The sequence below is a fragment of the Podarcis cretensis genome, assembly GCF_951804945.1.
Source record: "Podarcis cretensis genome assembly, chromosome: 17".
Classification (NCBI taxonomy): domain Eukaryota; kingdom Metazoa; phylum Chordata; class Lepidosauria; order Squamata; family Lacertidae; genus Podarcis; species Podarcis cretensis.
In genome coordinates this window covers 23,420,361-23,435,769 of record NC_137187.1, presented here as the reverse complement: position 1 = coordinate 23,435,769, position 15,409 = coordinate 23,420,361, and the positions used below count along the sequence as shown (strand labels likewise).

Here is a 15,409-nt window from a genome sequence, read left to right as displayed (position 1 = left end):
GTCTGGGCTGAACGATATGGGTGGAGACGCTCCTTCAGGTATCCTTCAGGTATCCTTCAAGCCATTAAGGACCGCCTCTCCCCATGTAAATATTGGTAAAACCTATTTGGTGTTTCGCAACTTTCTGACTAGTTGCAGGACCTTAGTCAGACCTAGCAGAGTAAACACAGAATCCACGGAAGCAATTGGCGACTTGGCTGCAGACAGGATAGACGAAGCAGGAACCAGGAACTTGTAGTTAGGTGTTAATTATATACAGTGGACTATTTACAGGAACAGAACACGGATCTTTAGCTTGCTCTCTCATACACGACTCACAACTCCTACACTGACACACAGAACTCTGAAACTCTGAACTCTGAACTAACACATTCCAGTTAGTAGACCATTAATTATCACTCCCTTGAGAGCGCTTGACCAATCAGGGAGCTGTCTCCATGCCTCTGTTATCACCAAGCAGACTTACTCCTTCAGATTGCCTTCTGGCTGTCTGCCAAACCTTAATTGACTCTGTGTGAGTAGCTGCACGTACACAGTTTCCCAACAGTAAACTGTCACAGACTCTGCCTTCATGCTCTGAGGCCCTTCTTTGTGTTCCTCCTTCATGTGAGGTCCAAAGGGTGTCAACATGAGAATGGGCCTTTTCTGTGGTGGCCCCCCTTTTTCTGAATGCTCTCCCCAGGGAGGTTCACCTGGCGCCTTCATTACACATCTTTAGTCGCCAGGTGAAAACATTCCTCTTCAACCAGGTCTTGGGCTGATTAATATTGTACAGCCTTTTAAATGTGTCTGTGGGAAGGTGGGGGGGGGATTGTTTTGCTGTTTTCATGCTTTTATCCTGTATTTTATTCTGTGAACCGCCCTGAGATCATATGATGAAGATCTTATGATGAAGAGCCTAGGGATGAATTTGCCCTTTCATGCTTTCTTTAGTGGTTCCAGTACCAAAAGCAAAAAATGTTTTGGGATGAAAGCTGGATCATAGACTTCAGCTGCATCAAACAAGGTCTGTAAGTATTAGTATCATTAGTATCATCATTATCATCTCATAGAAATGACTCAAAGCAACTTAAACACACACAGCAGAAATACTAAAGCCAGTTACAATAAATACCGTATTTTTCCGTGCATTAGAAGAGGTTTTTTGACTCAAAAATCATGTCAAAAAACTGGGGTCGTCCTATACATGAATAGTGGGTGGGGGAAAAGCTGTGGTAGGCATGCGCTCTAGGAAGCTCAACAACATTGGGCCATCTCCCCTCATTTTCTTTAAATTTAGCCCCCCCCCCATAATAATAATAGGGGGCATCTTATACATGGAGGCATCTTTTACACGGAAAAATATGGTGCTATGAATAAAAACCTAATAGTTTCTTGTATTAATTAGAATAGGAAAGAATAGGAAAGATCTTTACACATGAGAGCAATACTTTCTGCACTAAGAAATGCAAACTGAAATTGAGTGTGTAAAATTTAACCCTATACTGCAAGAAAATGACATAGGGAAAAGCCCTACGAGATCAGACAAAGGGCCCATTCCCTCGAACAGGGCACAGGTGCCAAGGGGGCCCTGCCTCCTTCCCAAGCCTAGTAAGTGCTGGGCTTCAGGAAGGAGGTGTGAGGGATCTGACAGGTCCTGGAGCCCTCCTTCCTCCTTCCCAAAGCCTTGTTAGCACTTGCCCAACTTTGGGAAGGAGGCTGGTGGGCTCTAGGAACGTGCCAGAGCCTCAGGCCTCTTTCCCAAAGCCTGGTGTCTCCCTTACCCGGTTTTGGGAAGGTGGCTTTTTTTGAAGTGAGGGTAGCGAAATCTCAGCTAAGAAGCTCAAATCATATATATGACTAGCACCCTTCTTTGGAAATTAAACCAATGTCCACACTTCAACTTTACTTGCCGTAACTTATAGATGAATTAAAACATAATATTTACAGTCGCATGCTTCTCCAAGCATGGGCTTACAGTCTCTTCTTTTAACTTCCAAACAACTGTATTTTTCCTCCCTTTCCAGAGCTCAGCACTCAGCCATCTGTATCTCAGTTAGGCCATGCCTTGCAGCTCCTATGGGAGATTTCCAGTTTTACCTTCTCTTGCATCTTTGCTCCCTTTCCTTCAAGCAAAGAAGCACTCCAACACTCCATTCAACTTAGCAGTGTTCACAGTGGATTCTATAACAAATTCATCTTGCTTCCCATAAAATGGAGTTTCTTTCACTAGATACCTCCATGTGACCAACGCTAGCCAATCACACGAGAGCTACTTCAGAACTCTCTAGAATTCAGTTACCAATCAATCAAATTTCAATACATAGTAAAGCATGCAAGCATTTACAATTTCAGTGAATTAAATTACTATACTTAACAGCTTTGGGCTGTGGGGAGCATCAAATATTACCAAGGTCTGCCCCTGTTTGGATGGCTTTCAGTTATCACCTACTCCTAAACCTTTGCAGGAGAAGAAATTTCAGCAGCTGCTAGTTTATTAAGCCAGAAGTGGCATTCGATACCATCTGGGAAGCCCTCTGAAACCAACTATGTAGCCTGCCTTTCTTAAGTTGATGGGGGGGGGGGGGTGTCAACTTTAAACATAATATATCATTTTGAGTACGAGTACTTCATACAAGAGTTTATGGTTTTAATGTAATATATTAACAGCACTTTCCATTCGTGATTTGATTCCTCTTTTTTCAATTATTTGTGGATTTGTTTTTTGGTTTTGATGAGACTTTGCTGCCCTCCACACATCAGAGACCCAGCTAACGAACTTGTTCTGCTGAAAGCTAACAAGACCAGACAAAACTGTTAGTGCTACTGTCAGCATGGATCTAGCAAAAGAAAACACCCCAAATTGGGAGGCATAAATTTAGCATTCAGAAAGGATAAACAGGGAAAAGAGATGATAACACTGTTAATTAAAATATTTGGAAACGTAGACATAAATATGCAAATCTGACAGGGAAGAAGTAGCGACGGACAGAGCTGTGCAGAAAGACAAAAAGATGAAACAGTAAAGAAATTAAGAAGCTAATCTTGGCTTTTATAAAAAAAAAAAATTATGCAAAGCCAAGTGTTTCATCATTATGTTGAGTCTGAAAAGTGTGTGTGTCGAATAACCCAGATGGCTGCAATAAAATAAATTCTGATACCTTATCTTCACTGTATTAAAAGCATGACAGCCAAATGATTCAGAATGTTAACTGTGTATGTAAGCCAACCTTTTAAAAGTTTCAGAAAACTATGCAAACCCTTCTATACGATGGGTCAGTTCATCATCAATCTTTGGCACACTGCTAGCAGAGAACAAACACTCAAATGGTGCTCTTCTTCTTGGGCAATCACTCGTAGCCGAGTAAGATTGTCTTCCATAATCATGGTCTCAAAAGTGAGTCCGTAAGTGACTGTGGAGGCCAATTCTGGATCCACACGTCCTTGCACAGTGGGGACATAGGTTTCCAGATGGGAGTTGATCACGGTGAGGGTTTCCCAAGCATGCCTTCCTCTTAGCGCGTTTTTCCCTTGTGTCCTGAGTTCGAGCGTTTTCAAAACCCATGGCACCTTTGGTAAAGGCTGTTCTCCAGTTGGAGCACTTGCAGGCCAGAATTTCCCAGTAGTCAGTGTTTATGCAACAGTTTTTAAGATTTGCCTTGAGAGTATCTTTAAACCTCTTTTGTTGTCCACTGGTATTACACTTTCCATCCTTAAGTTGGGAACAGAGTAGTTGCTTTGGAAGATGATCAGACATCCAAACAACATGGCCAATTCAATAAAGTTGATGTTGAAGAATCATTGCTTCGACACTGGTGATCTTTTGTGATTTGCCTTGAGAGAGTCTTTGAACCACTTTTGTTGACCTCTCCTCAAATGGTACTAGAAAGGTACCAGCAGAGCAAACAATTTGCAGATTTAATCCTGGAATCATAATAATGTTCAAGTATTCTCACCAATGTGCATACAACCAACCTACATCTAATTTCCTGTTTCATCAGAATACATGGCAAGGACTGCAATGGGGAGCACCCTGAGTGTGCCACTTCGACCCAGCGTCTCCAGTACCAGCTGCCTCACGACACTGAGCTCCTGTACAGCAGCTGCCAACACTTCCAAGATGAACTATTTTACGCAGACGGGGATCTAGTAGGTGTAATTTGCAGTCCTTTCGCTCTATTCTATTACTGCAACATGGGAAACTGTCTTATGCTGAGTCAAGCCTAGGCTCCATCAAGCTTCATAATGAGGCTGCTGAGTCAGACCAAAGGCCTGCCCAGTTCAGCTTCCTGTTTCCCACGGTGGCCAAGCAATTGCTGTCATGAGAAGTTCATAATTTCTCCCTGGTGCTAATGGGAGATCTCCTCCCAATGCAAATAATGCTTCCAGCGATGGGGTTTTCCTCAGGGGAGGAAAGCATCGAATTCTCCCCGCTGCAGTGGCCCTGATAATTTTTGTTCCCCCACAGCTGCTGCTATTTGCATATTAAATACAAAGGCACATGTTGTCCAACGTGGTTTGGCCAGCCGCCGTTAAGCTCACTAGTGACTCAACTACATTAGTCAAAAAACAGTGTTTTGAATGCATTATAAGCATGCAACACCAGATGGCACTGGAGAGTAAAAAAAAATTCTATGCGATTTTCCATAGCGGTTTTTTTCTAACTTACTTATAGTGGTTTTTTTCCTGTGTGTCGATCCACCCTAGGTGAACTATGGCTTGTTGCCACCTCTCAGCCTACCTCACAGGGCTCTTGTGAGGATAAATGGGAAAAGGAGAAGAACAATGTATTGTGGGTTTTTTTGCACCACAGATAATATAACTGTAATAGATAAATATACGGAGGGGTTGTGGGTTTTTTATTTACTTATGGTTGCTAAACAACTGTCTTTGCCTTCTTCCAGTGATGGTAGAACAGTGGCCATCAAAAAAATAATGAACAAGACGTTTACTCTCACTAGGACCATCCGTAAAGAAGTCAAACAAGTAAGGTAAGCTACTTTTAAAAGTGTTATGGGTGCCTTTATAGATAATGCACACAAGTGTGTGCTCCTTAAATTTGAATTCACTATCCACTTGTTTCAAAAAGTGAACTGAGACCCATATTGCCTTTACTGGCATGTTTAACTGTGTGTTTCAGGATCAACTAGACAACCTGTCCTATGATATCTTGTATGTCCTGAAGGCATGCTAAGAAGTCCTTCCCACATCCCTTCTTGTTTCGAAGCCAGCAGCAGTCTCTGAATGGCTGAGAGAAACAGGGGTGGACCTTGGTAATATGCTGCCCCGTTGAGGCCATATGATGCCCTTCCCCCAGCCCTCACAGCACCAGCTTAATCTGGGTTTGAGGAATTTATTTCCCCAGCCACTCTGGGTGCCTCCCAACAGAATATTTAAAACATGATAAAACATCAAACCTTAAAAACTTCCCTAAACAGGCCTGCCTTCAGATATCTTCTAAAAGTCAGATAGTTGTTTATTTCCTTGGCATCTGATGAGAGGGCGTTCCACACGGCGGGTGCCACTACCAAGAAGGCCCTCTGCCTGGTTCCCTGTAGCTTCACTTACTGCAGGGAGGGAACCACTAGAAGGCCCTCGGCGCTGGACCTCCGTGTCTGGGCTGAACGATGGGGGTGGAGACGCTCCTTCAGGTATAGAAATGTGGGCCTTTTTTATGGAGCGGGGGGTGGGAGAGAGACGAAAATAAATACTGGAATTCTCAGGAAATGAACCCGTGTGACAGAAGCCAAGAGTCCATGGCATGATCTTGAGCCATGTGGTCAAATAAGAGTCCCGTCTAATAAATGAGAAAAAGTAAAGACTTTACTACTAGTGGAACCTCCCACAATCGGTTTCCTATTTTGGCTCAGCTCTTTTTGTCTCCATCTCTATCTCCCTCACTCCTCACATATCCCGTTCCTCTCTCTGTTGCTCAGTCACAACTGATCAGAAGTTCTGTGGGCCCTCTAATGATCCAGGAGTGGCCAACATGGTTCTCTCTTGATGATGTTAGACTACAACTCCTATCATCCATTACCGTTGGCAACGTTGGCTGGCTTTGATGGAAGCTGCAGTCCAGAAGCTTCTGGGGGACCTCACGTTGGCTGCACCTGTGTCCAGTGCTTTTTTAAAAAAAAAATGTTTAGGGGTACTCTCATTTTCCTACTCATATTGAAATACTGCCCCTCAATGGGGCCAAACTTACCGTATTTTTCGCTCCATAAGACACACTTTTTTCCTCCTAAAAAGTAAGGGGAAATGTCTGTGCATCTTATGGAGCGAATGTGTTGTCCCTGGCAGCGGCGGAGCTGAGGACTTTGGTTACTGGAGCGGCGGGGGTGTGGCACATCGTCCGTGTGAGCATCCTAATGGTGGCAGCCGCGCGAGGGGGTGGGGAGAGGCGAGGCGGGGGAAGAGGTCTTTAGAACACTCTTTAGAGTTCCCTCCATCTGAGGGGCTCTGTGACTTGCATGAGAGCAGCCAGGAGCCAGCTCAGAGGGGTTCTTTCTCCCTTGCACGCTCTGTCAAATTGAGATGGGGAGCTTTTTTCTTGCTTTCCTCCTCTAAAAACTAGGTGTGTCTTATGGTCAGGTGCGTCTTATGGAGTGAAAAATATGTGTACCCCTGCGTCCCCCCAGAAAAAAGCACTGTGTCCATCTATAGCAGCTTTTGGGAGCTAGGACACACACACACACACACACAAATTTACAGACCAATCCTATGCATATCTACTCAAAAGTAAGTCCTGCTGAGTCCAATGGAACTTATTCTCAGTAAGTGGGTTACAGGCTTACATATGGTTTCGACTCCCAAAGCAACTACTTCACAGTGGCTATGGAGTTGTTCTGGGGCTCAAGCCCGAAGTTCCTTCTCAAGGAGAGGCTTCTCCTGCAAGGGAAAGTGTTCAAAATGCAATGTTGTGTTCTTAGAAAGTATATGGCACAACCCAATTCCTGCCTGCTTGTCACAGAGAACTGGACCACCCAAACCTCTGCAAATTCATTGGAGGCTGTATTGAAGCGCCAAATATTGCCATAATCACGGAATACTGCCCTAAAGGAAGTTTGACTGATGTGCTGCTCAATGAAGACATCCCTTTAAACTGGGGCTTCAGGTGAGAGAAAGGTGACAAAGGTGGATGTCAATGCTGGCATTTTCCTCACAGTTACTGCTTGGGATGAGTGAAATCTGTCAATTATGGGTTCTCATTCTCTCTCTCTCTCTATCTATCTCTATCTCCTCCATCTTAAATTTAGTTCTGCACCTCAGTTTGTTTGTTTGTTTTAATTCTCATGGAAGTTCACCCACATTTTAGTCAAAATTTATTCTGATATGTGATTGTTTATTGTGGAAGCTGCCTTGTAAGGGTTTGCGTTCTTAACACCCCCAAAATTGGTGAGCTCTTTTAAGGAAGCCACCTAAATTGTGGAGCTTTTTTTAACCAAGGTTGTTGAGCCAAAGTTGTATGAAGGAGAACTGGGGACACCTCACCCACCCACTGAAAGGGCCAAAGCCGGCATGTTCAGAATACCTGGAGAGGGGCGTGGGCACGAGGGAACAGTACTGAGGAAGAATCACCTGGTGACCCACCTGCCATCCTGTTGATATATATCAGGGGTCAGCAAGGCTTACCGGGCATGGGCCGGATCACTCCCGCGGAGATCCTCCTTGGGCCAGGCCAGTGCAGCGCGACAGCAGCAATCGCATATGTGCATGTCTGTGGCGCCGGAAATTGCTTCTGCGCATGCCCAGATGCCCAAAATCACACCTGTGCAGAAGCAATTTTCAGCATCTGGGTAGGTGCAGAAGTGATTTCCGGTGCCGCGGAAGAGAGTCAGTACCAAAAAATGCAAACCATGTCATACCTCACCCCAATATTCTCTCAGCATCCTGAGTGGCTGGTCTTTATAGGCTAACTGTAAGATGGCTTCTGTTCCCAACAGAAGTAGCATCAGCATTTGTCGATTAAAAAAGAAGAAGAAAAGAATCTATCAGAGTCCCTGCATCCCAAGGCAGGTAGAAATAGGTGAGCAAAACCGGGAGCAGGTCTTGCAGCACTCACAGCAAAATTTCTTTCTTTCTTTCTTTCTTTCTTTCTTTCTTTCTTTCTTTCTTTCTTTCTTTCCTTCCTTCCTTCCTTCCTTCCTTCCTTCCTTCCTTCCTTCCTTCCTCTCTCTCTCTCTCTCTCTCTCCAATTCAAATCAGTTCTTTATATCGCATGAGGAAAAAGAGAAACTATAATGTATTTCAACAGCATTTATACTATGAGAGTTTTTTATATATTTTTAGAATCCATTATATTAAAGTGTTAATAACAGAAGCCAGTATTTGGTGGGGCAGAGGTTGTCTTGCTGGTGTGATTTGCATCATTCCCTTCATGGACAAAGTCTCAACGGGGGGGGGGGGGAATGTAGCTGCTATATTGATATGAGATAAGATTATATATAGATGAAATAACAACAAAGCCCTCACTGACTTTCAGACTGATAAGAAGGTATGTGTAATCATTTCACCAGATGGTGTTTTTGATAGAATATGGGATTTTAATTACAGCGAGGCATCATTAGGTAGATAAGATGCCAGTGTGATGCTGAGCCTGAAGTGATCTTTTAAGAGTGACTGACAGAGAGAACCTGACTTTGGGATCAAATTGCTGATTAGATTTATTGTGTGTGGGTAGGGCCATAGGGATGCGGGTGGCACTGTGCATTAAACCACAGAGCCTAGGACTTGCCGATCAGAAGGTCGGCAGTTCAAATCCCCGTGACGGGGTGAGCTCCCGTTGCTTGGTCCCTGCGCCTGCCCACCTAATAATAATAATAATAATAATAATAATAATAATAATAAATTTTATTTATATCCCGCCCTCCCCAGCCGAAGCCGGGCTCAGGGCGGCTAACAATAATCAAATAATCAAACAATCAAATAATCACACATTCTAAAAATATTTCATTATAAAAATTAATTAAAATCAAATTAATGGCAACCGATTAAGCAAGATTCTGTGCAGGTTGCCAGAGGAGGGAGTCAGGCTGCGCCCTGACCAAAGGCCTGGTGGAACAACTCTGTCTTGCAGGCCCTAGCAGTTTGAAAGCATGTCAAAGTGCAAGTAGATAAATAGGTACCGCTCTGGCGGGAAGGTAAACAGCAATTCCATGTGCTGCCCTGGTTCGCCAGAAGCGGCTTAGTCATGCTGGCCACATGACCCAGAAGCTGTACGCCGGCTCCCTCGGCCAATAAAGCGAGATGAGCGCCGCAACCCCAGAATCGGTCACGACTGAACCTAATAGTCAGGGGTCCCTTTACCTTAGGGCCATAGTGCAACTCCCCCCCAAAAACAAAAACAACAACTGCTGTGCGTTATTTAGGGCAGGGGTAGTCAACCTTTTTTATACCTACCACCCACTAATACATCTTTCTTAATGGTAAAATTTCCTTACCGCCCACCATTGCTCGATGGAAGGAGGATTTGGCTTGTGCCGTAAAACCCCCTACTGCCCGCCTAGAATCCTGAAATACCCACTAGTGGGCTGTATGGACCAGGTTGACAACCCGTGGTTTAGGGACTCAAGGCTCCAGCTACAAGTTCCAAGAGGTGCCATCAGCCAATGTCTTTTCTTCTCTGCATCCCAACAGTAATGTCTAGTGAAAGAAGATGCATGGTATTCATAAGGAATCACAGAAATCATAGAATTGTAGAGTTGGAAGGGACCCTGAGGACCATCTAGTCCAGCAGTTCTCAACCTGTGGGTCCCCAGATGTTGTTGGACTACAACTCCCATCATCCCTGAGCTCTGGCCTTGCTAGCTAGGAGTGATGGGAGTTGTAGTTCAACAACATCTGGGGACCCACAGGTTGAGAAAGGCCAATGATGCCACCACACTACATCTTTGTCTACGGTTTGTGAGGGGCAAAGAACTGCAAAGAAAATCTTGTGGGGGCTGTTCTGGTTCGCCAGAAGCGGCTTAGTCATGCTGGCCACATGACCCGGAAGCTGTATGCTGGCTCCCTTGGCCAATAAATCGAGATGAGCGCCGCAACCCCAGAGTCAGCCACGACTGGACTTAATGGTCAGGGGTCCCTTTACCTTTACTGTACTGCTGTATGACAGATTATTCTTTCATAATCACACTGTCCCATTCTCTTTCTCTCATTCGAAGCATTACTTCTGTGCCCCCATCAGATCTTCACGAGGCCACCCAGCAGAGCTTTACCTTTACCTTTATGCTTAATAAAGTAGCTTAGTGCTTACAACCCCAGCCTAGCTCTGACTGCGTTTCATCTCTGCTGGACTCTGGATGTGTGCTCAGTGTGTCCAAGCATGAGTCACTATAAATCGTCGGGGAAGGCTGTCAGAACTCCCTAGAGCTGCAGGCTGATGGGAGGAACAGGCTGGGAATGTTCCTGTCGTTTGCCTGGGGGTCGTCCATGCCCCCGGCCGACCCGACAGATCGGTCCCCCACAAATACTCTAGATTACTCCTCCAGATAGCATTGCACATGGAACAATGCAAGCCTAAGTTATCAGGAGGCACGTGTAAGGGATCGTTTTCAAGTACACTTTTCTAGTTTGACACCATAGAAACGATCCCTGAAATGTAAGAAGGGACCGACCTAGTGCAAGCAGGAAGTAAACAAGAAGATCAAACCGTCTGTGGATTTGAGAGGGGATAATTATTGAGATGCTTCGTGGAAGCCATACTGGCAGGCCCTATTGGATGTGTGATAGGAATTTTGAGGTCTTAGATATATGTTAAATGTTCATAAGTGTACCAACCAAGCACATACATAGATCAGCACAGGAAGACCGACCTGGAACCATTTTGATTCCCAAACTGTCCCAAACTGACCAAATGTTTTCTCTGCAAGGTCAAAGGAAAATGGAAAAGCCTCCCCATTGTCTTTTCCTTCACAAATCCTGTCCTAAGGGTATGTCTGTGTTTGAATAGGGTGTGAGCCTGTGACATGGCCCAGGAACTAAGTATTTATCATTACAAAAGACTGGCCAGGCTACCCAGGCAATCGAATCAAGTAACCTGCCAGACAGGAGATAAACAATGACAGGAGAAAAACAACATTCAAATTTCTGTTTTAAGACCACCTCTTCTGTGATGTATGTATGATGTTTCTGGGGGTGGTCTTGATCTACAGGATGGGAATTTCAAAAGTCTTTATAAGGCCTTGCATGCCATTTTTCTGGGTCCTTCCTCTCTCCTGAGAGTGAGGGGAGCACCCTGTTGCAACAGATCAATAAAGATCAAGCTTATTAGTTGCTTTGCTTCTCAATATTCTCTGGTTGGCCTCTGTTATTCTCTCCTACCAATAGGGGACTCTATATGGGTTCTTGGATACCCCATAAGTGAAAAGGGCAATTTTTGTTTACAACAGATGCAAGTCAAAACATCACTGCAATCTTTGCCCATTTGTTCCACGGAGCTCTTGAAGTGTTAAGTCTAGCCCTGTGGTACAGTAGGCCATATTAACACCGATTATTATCCCTACCATCTTAGGCTTTCTTTTGCCACAGACATTGCTCAGGGAATGGCGTATCTTCACCAGCACAGGATCTACCATGGGCGATTAAAGTCCACCAACTGTGTCATTGATGATCGCTGGGTTTGTAAGATTTCAGGTAAGCGGAACAGGAGCTGTTCTCTCTGTGCTATGGAAAAGTACGAATGGATATTGCCTTATTATGGGATAGTGCTGCTGATGTCCTCGTGGTCACCATCCCCACATCTCCTGAAAACGACGAATCTATGCGACATTACATTGCAAATGTCAAATGGCTCAACTTAGACCTATTAGCAACAAACAGCAATTAGCAATGTGTCTTCAGGGTGGGGTTGTTGTTTTTTGATACACATAATGTTTATCATGTAATATAGGAGGTTCTCACAATACAGCCGTATTGTGAACACTCACTGGATAACAGTAAAAAACAAAAAAACAAAACCCCAAATGTTTGGCAGATCAAACTCAAAGGGAGTTGAAGGAACAGACTGGCAGATACTCTGCGCGTAGATAATAATGTTCAAAGTGCTTCACATATATGAATAATCCTTGCAAGACTGCTATAGGGTAGAGGATCAGAACTATTATCTGTGTATTGCAGATGTGGGGGGCTGATGCAGGGAGACAGTAGCCTGTTTCAACGACTGCCTACTGAGCTTGTGATACAGACAGGTTTGGAACCAGGGACTGTCAGGTTTGCCGCTCCTTCTCATTCAGCCTGACGCACAGATTCCAAACACATCTACTTACTCCCTAGTGAGTGTGTTTAGGATTGTAGCTTAGCCACTATATTACAGTAGCCCTTGGGCTGTATGCAGCATGTCACGTACATCATTTTATTCACCCCTTTAGTCACATGTACCCTTGGATAATTAATGAGTGGCAGTTAAGAAACTATTTAATTAATTAAAATATCACGTCAGGACTTGCTCTGCTCCCCGAGTGATGCTCCCCATCTGTTAATATCTGCTCAGTAGGATCTGTCATAGATTAGACCCTTAGATATTATGCATTTGTAGGGACATGGATGGCACTGTGGTCTAAACCACTGAGCTTTTTGGGCTTGCCAAGAAGGTTGGTGGTTCAAATCCCCACGACGGGGTGAGCTCCCGTTGCTCTGTCTGAGCTCCTGCCAACCTAGCAGTTCGAAAGCATGCCAGTGCAAGTAGATAAGTAGGTACCGCTGCGATGGGAAGGTAAATGGTGTTTCCCTGCACTTTGGTTTTCGTCACGGTGCTTCATGCACCAGAAGTGGTTTAGTCATTCTAGTTACATGACCCAGAAAGCTGTCTGTGGACAAACGCCGGCTCCCTTGGACTGAAAGCAAGATGAGCGCCGCAACCCCATAGTCACTCATAACCATCCAGGGGTCCTTTACCTTTTAAAGGTAAAGGGACCCCTGACCATTAGGTCCAGTCGTGACTAACTCTGGGGTTGCGGCACTCATCTCGCTTTATTGGCCAAGGGAGCCGGCGTACAGCTTCTGGGTCATGTAGCCAGCATGACTAAGCTGCTTCTGGTGAACCAGAGCAGCGCACAGAAACGCTGTTTACCTTCCTGCCGGAGCGGTACCTATTTATCTACTTGCACTTTGACGTGCTTTCGAACTGCTAGGTTGGCAGGAGCTGGGACCGAGCAACGGGAGCTCACCCCGTCACGGGGATTCAAACCGCCAACCTTCTGATCGGCAAGTCCTAGGCTCTGTGGTTTAACCCACAGCACCACCCACATCCCATTTTACCTTTTGCCTTGTCATAGATTAGACCCTTATATGTTATGCATTCCAAGGGAATGAGCTAGGGCTTTTCCAGGAGACTTCCCTGGTTCCATTCCCAGAGAGATTCAGGCAGGGAGATAATAATAATAATAATTTATACCCTGCCCATCTGGCTGGGCCTCCCCTGCCACTCTGGGCGGCTTCCATAGAAAGCAAAAATACAGTAAAATATCACACGTTAAAAACTTCCCTGAACAGGGCTGCCTTAAGATGTCTTCTGAATGTCAGGTAGTTGTTTATCGCTTTGACATCTGCTGGAAGGGCGTTCCACAGGGCGGGCGCCACTACCGAGAAGGCCCTCTGCCTGGTTCCCTGTAGCTTTGCTTCTCGCTATGAGGGAACCGCCAGAAGGCCCTCGGCGCTGGACCTCAGCGTCTGGGCAGAATGATGGGGGTGGAGACGCTCCTTCAGGTATACTGGACCGAGGCCGTTTAGGGCTTTAAAGGTCAGCACCAACACTTTGAATTGTGCTCGGAAACGTACTGGGATGAATCTCATTCTGCCTCCCCATACCTGGAATTCAGATAGCAGCATTTGGGAATCTCCCTGCAGCTTAATCTATTTGGGCCCTTGCTTATGTTTGGAGAATAGTCCTCCTTTCTCTTAGTCATGGTGACAGCCAATCAGATTTAACTATGTGACACCAGCCCGGAAGGCAGACCAAGCTAGTTCAGAATGACAGCATGTTAGCTGTCCTGTACAGCCCATTGCGAAGTGAGGCAGTCAGATGTTCATCCTTACTGAGTGACAGCTGTCGGATGCGGGAAAGGGCTGGCTGCTACTGACAGAACTCTGAATGTGAAATGCTGATGCTGAATATTTAAAATGCGACTAATATTTTGACATCCAGGGAATTTGCTCCCATCCTCATGTCCGGAATTTGCTGAGGAGAATTCATTTCAGCTCTAAACTGAATCAGCCCATTTCCCAACTGAGAGTGTTGAAATGAACATCTCCTGTGGCACTCAGTTCAAAATAATGCAAAACAACCAGGGGAAATTTCTGATCCCTTTTTTTTTCTTCCTTCCCCTCCTTTGCTTCTCCTTGTGTCAGACTATGGCTTGCAGTTCTATAGAAAAGAAGATTATTTAATGGAGTCCAATGTTCCTCATAAGCACTTCACACAAATATATCTGGCGCCTGAGGCTCACGCCACACCAAACTTTGAACCAACTCCAGTTGCAGATGTGTACAGGTGATGATGATCATAAATGGGTCTCCCCCACTCCCCTTTTTCATGCATAATCAAAGTAAACTGTGTTACTATATGACAGAACAAACATGGGGGGTTGCTTTTTGTGTTGCTGGAATTATTCGCTGTTTTGCTAATAAGCTGTGACTACTGTACTCCTGTATGACAGATTATTCTTTCATAATCACACTGTTCCATTCTCTTTCTCTCATTCAAAGCGTTGCTTCTGTGCCCCCATCAGAACTTCACAAGGCCACCCAGCAGAGCTTTTCCAAGTTTTTGAGGCCTTTTCTAACTCTGTTTCCCCCAGATGATGTTACTGATCAAGTACTATCAGTCCTAGCCAGTATGACCAATACAGCCGTACCTTGGAAGTCGAACAGAATCTGTTCTGGAAGTATGTTCGACTTCCAAAACATTCAGAAACCAATGTGCAGCTTCTGATTGGCTGCAGGAAGCCAATTCCTGATTGCAGGAAGCTCCTGCAACCAATCAGAAGCCATGCCGGACATTCAGATTCTGAAAATTGTTCAAAAACCAGAATACTCACTTCCAAGTTTCAATCTTTGGGGAGCCGATTTGTTCAGGAGCCAAGGTGTTTGAGATCCTAGGATTCGACTGTAGTTGAGGGGGTTAGAAGTTGTAAGATAAGCGCCTACATCTAAGCCTTCAAGCATGGTATCCGAGCTGTTTTTAACTAGCAGTCTTATGGGTTCTCTGCTTGGTCTGCTTTTATTATTCCGTTGAGTCTCCTTCTGTTTTTTTTTATTGTTCTGTTTTATTTATTGTTAATATTATGAATAGCTATTCATCGTCCCAGGAGCAGCATACTCGTTTTTCAAAGAACTGAACGACGTAGACTGAAGTGGCACAATCTGGGATCACTTGGCAGCATGAATAATTTGTCCCCGTTATGGCAGGCAGTTCTTCAACCCTCGGAGGCCATTT

At 44.8% G+C, this 15,409-nt stretch overlaps 1 protein-coding gene across 1 annotated transcript in view; it reads left to right on the top strand.

Moving 5' to 3' along the window:
* The window catches only part of LOC307206115 (atrial natriuretic peptide receptor 1-like), a 49,314-nt gene that overhangs the window by 10,698 nt on the left and 23,207 nt on the right, over positions 1 to 15,409 (top strand). Inside the window, exons 6-11 of the mRNA XM_079958909.1 lie at positions 934 to 1,006; positions 3,981 to 4,128; positions 4,884 to 4,970; positions 6,950 to 7,093; positions 11,489 to 11,610; positions 14,323 to 14,464. Coding sequence (XP_079815035.1) covers positions 934 to 1,006; positions 3,981 to 4,128; positions 4,884 to 4,970; positions 6,950 to 7,093; positions 11,489 to 11,610; positions 14,323 to 14,464 — 716 coding nt within the window. The remainder of the gene's footprint in view (positions 1 to 933; positions 1,007 to 3,980; positions 4,129 to 4,883; positions 4,971 to 6,949; positions 7,094 to 11,488; positions 11,611 to 14,322; positions 14,465 to 15,409) is intronic.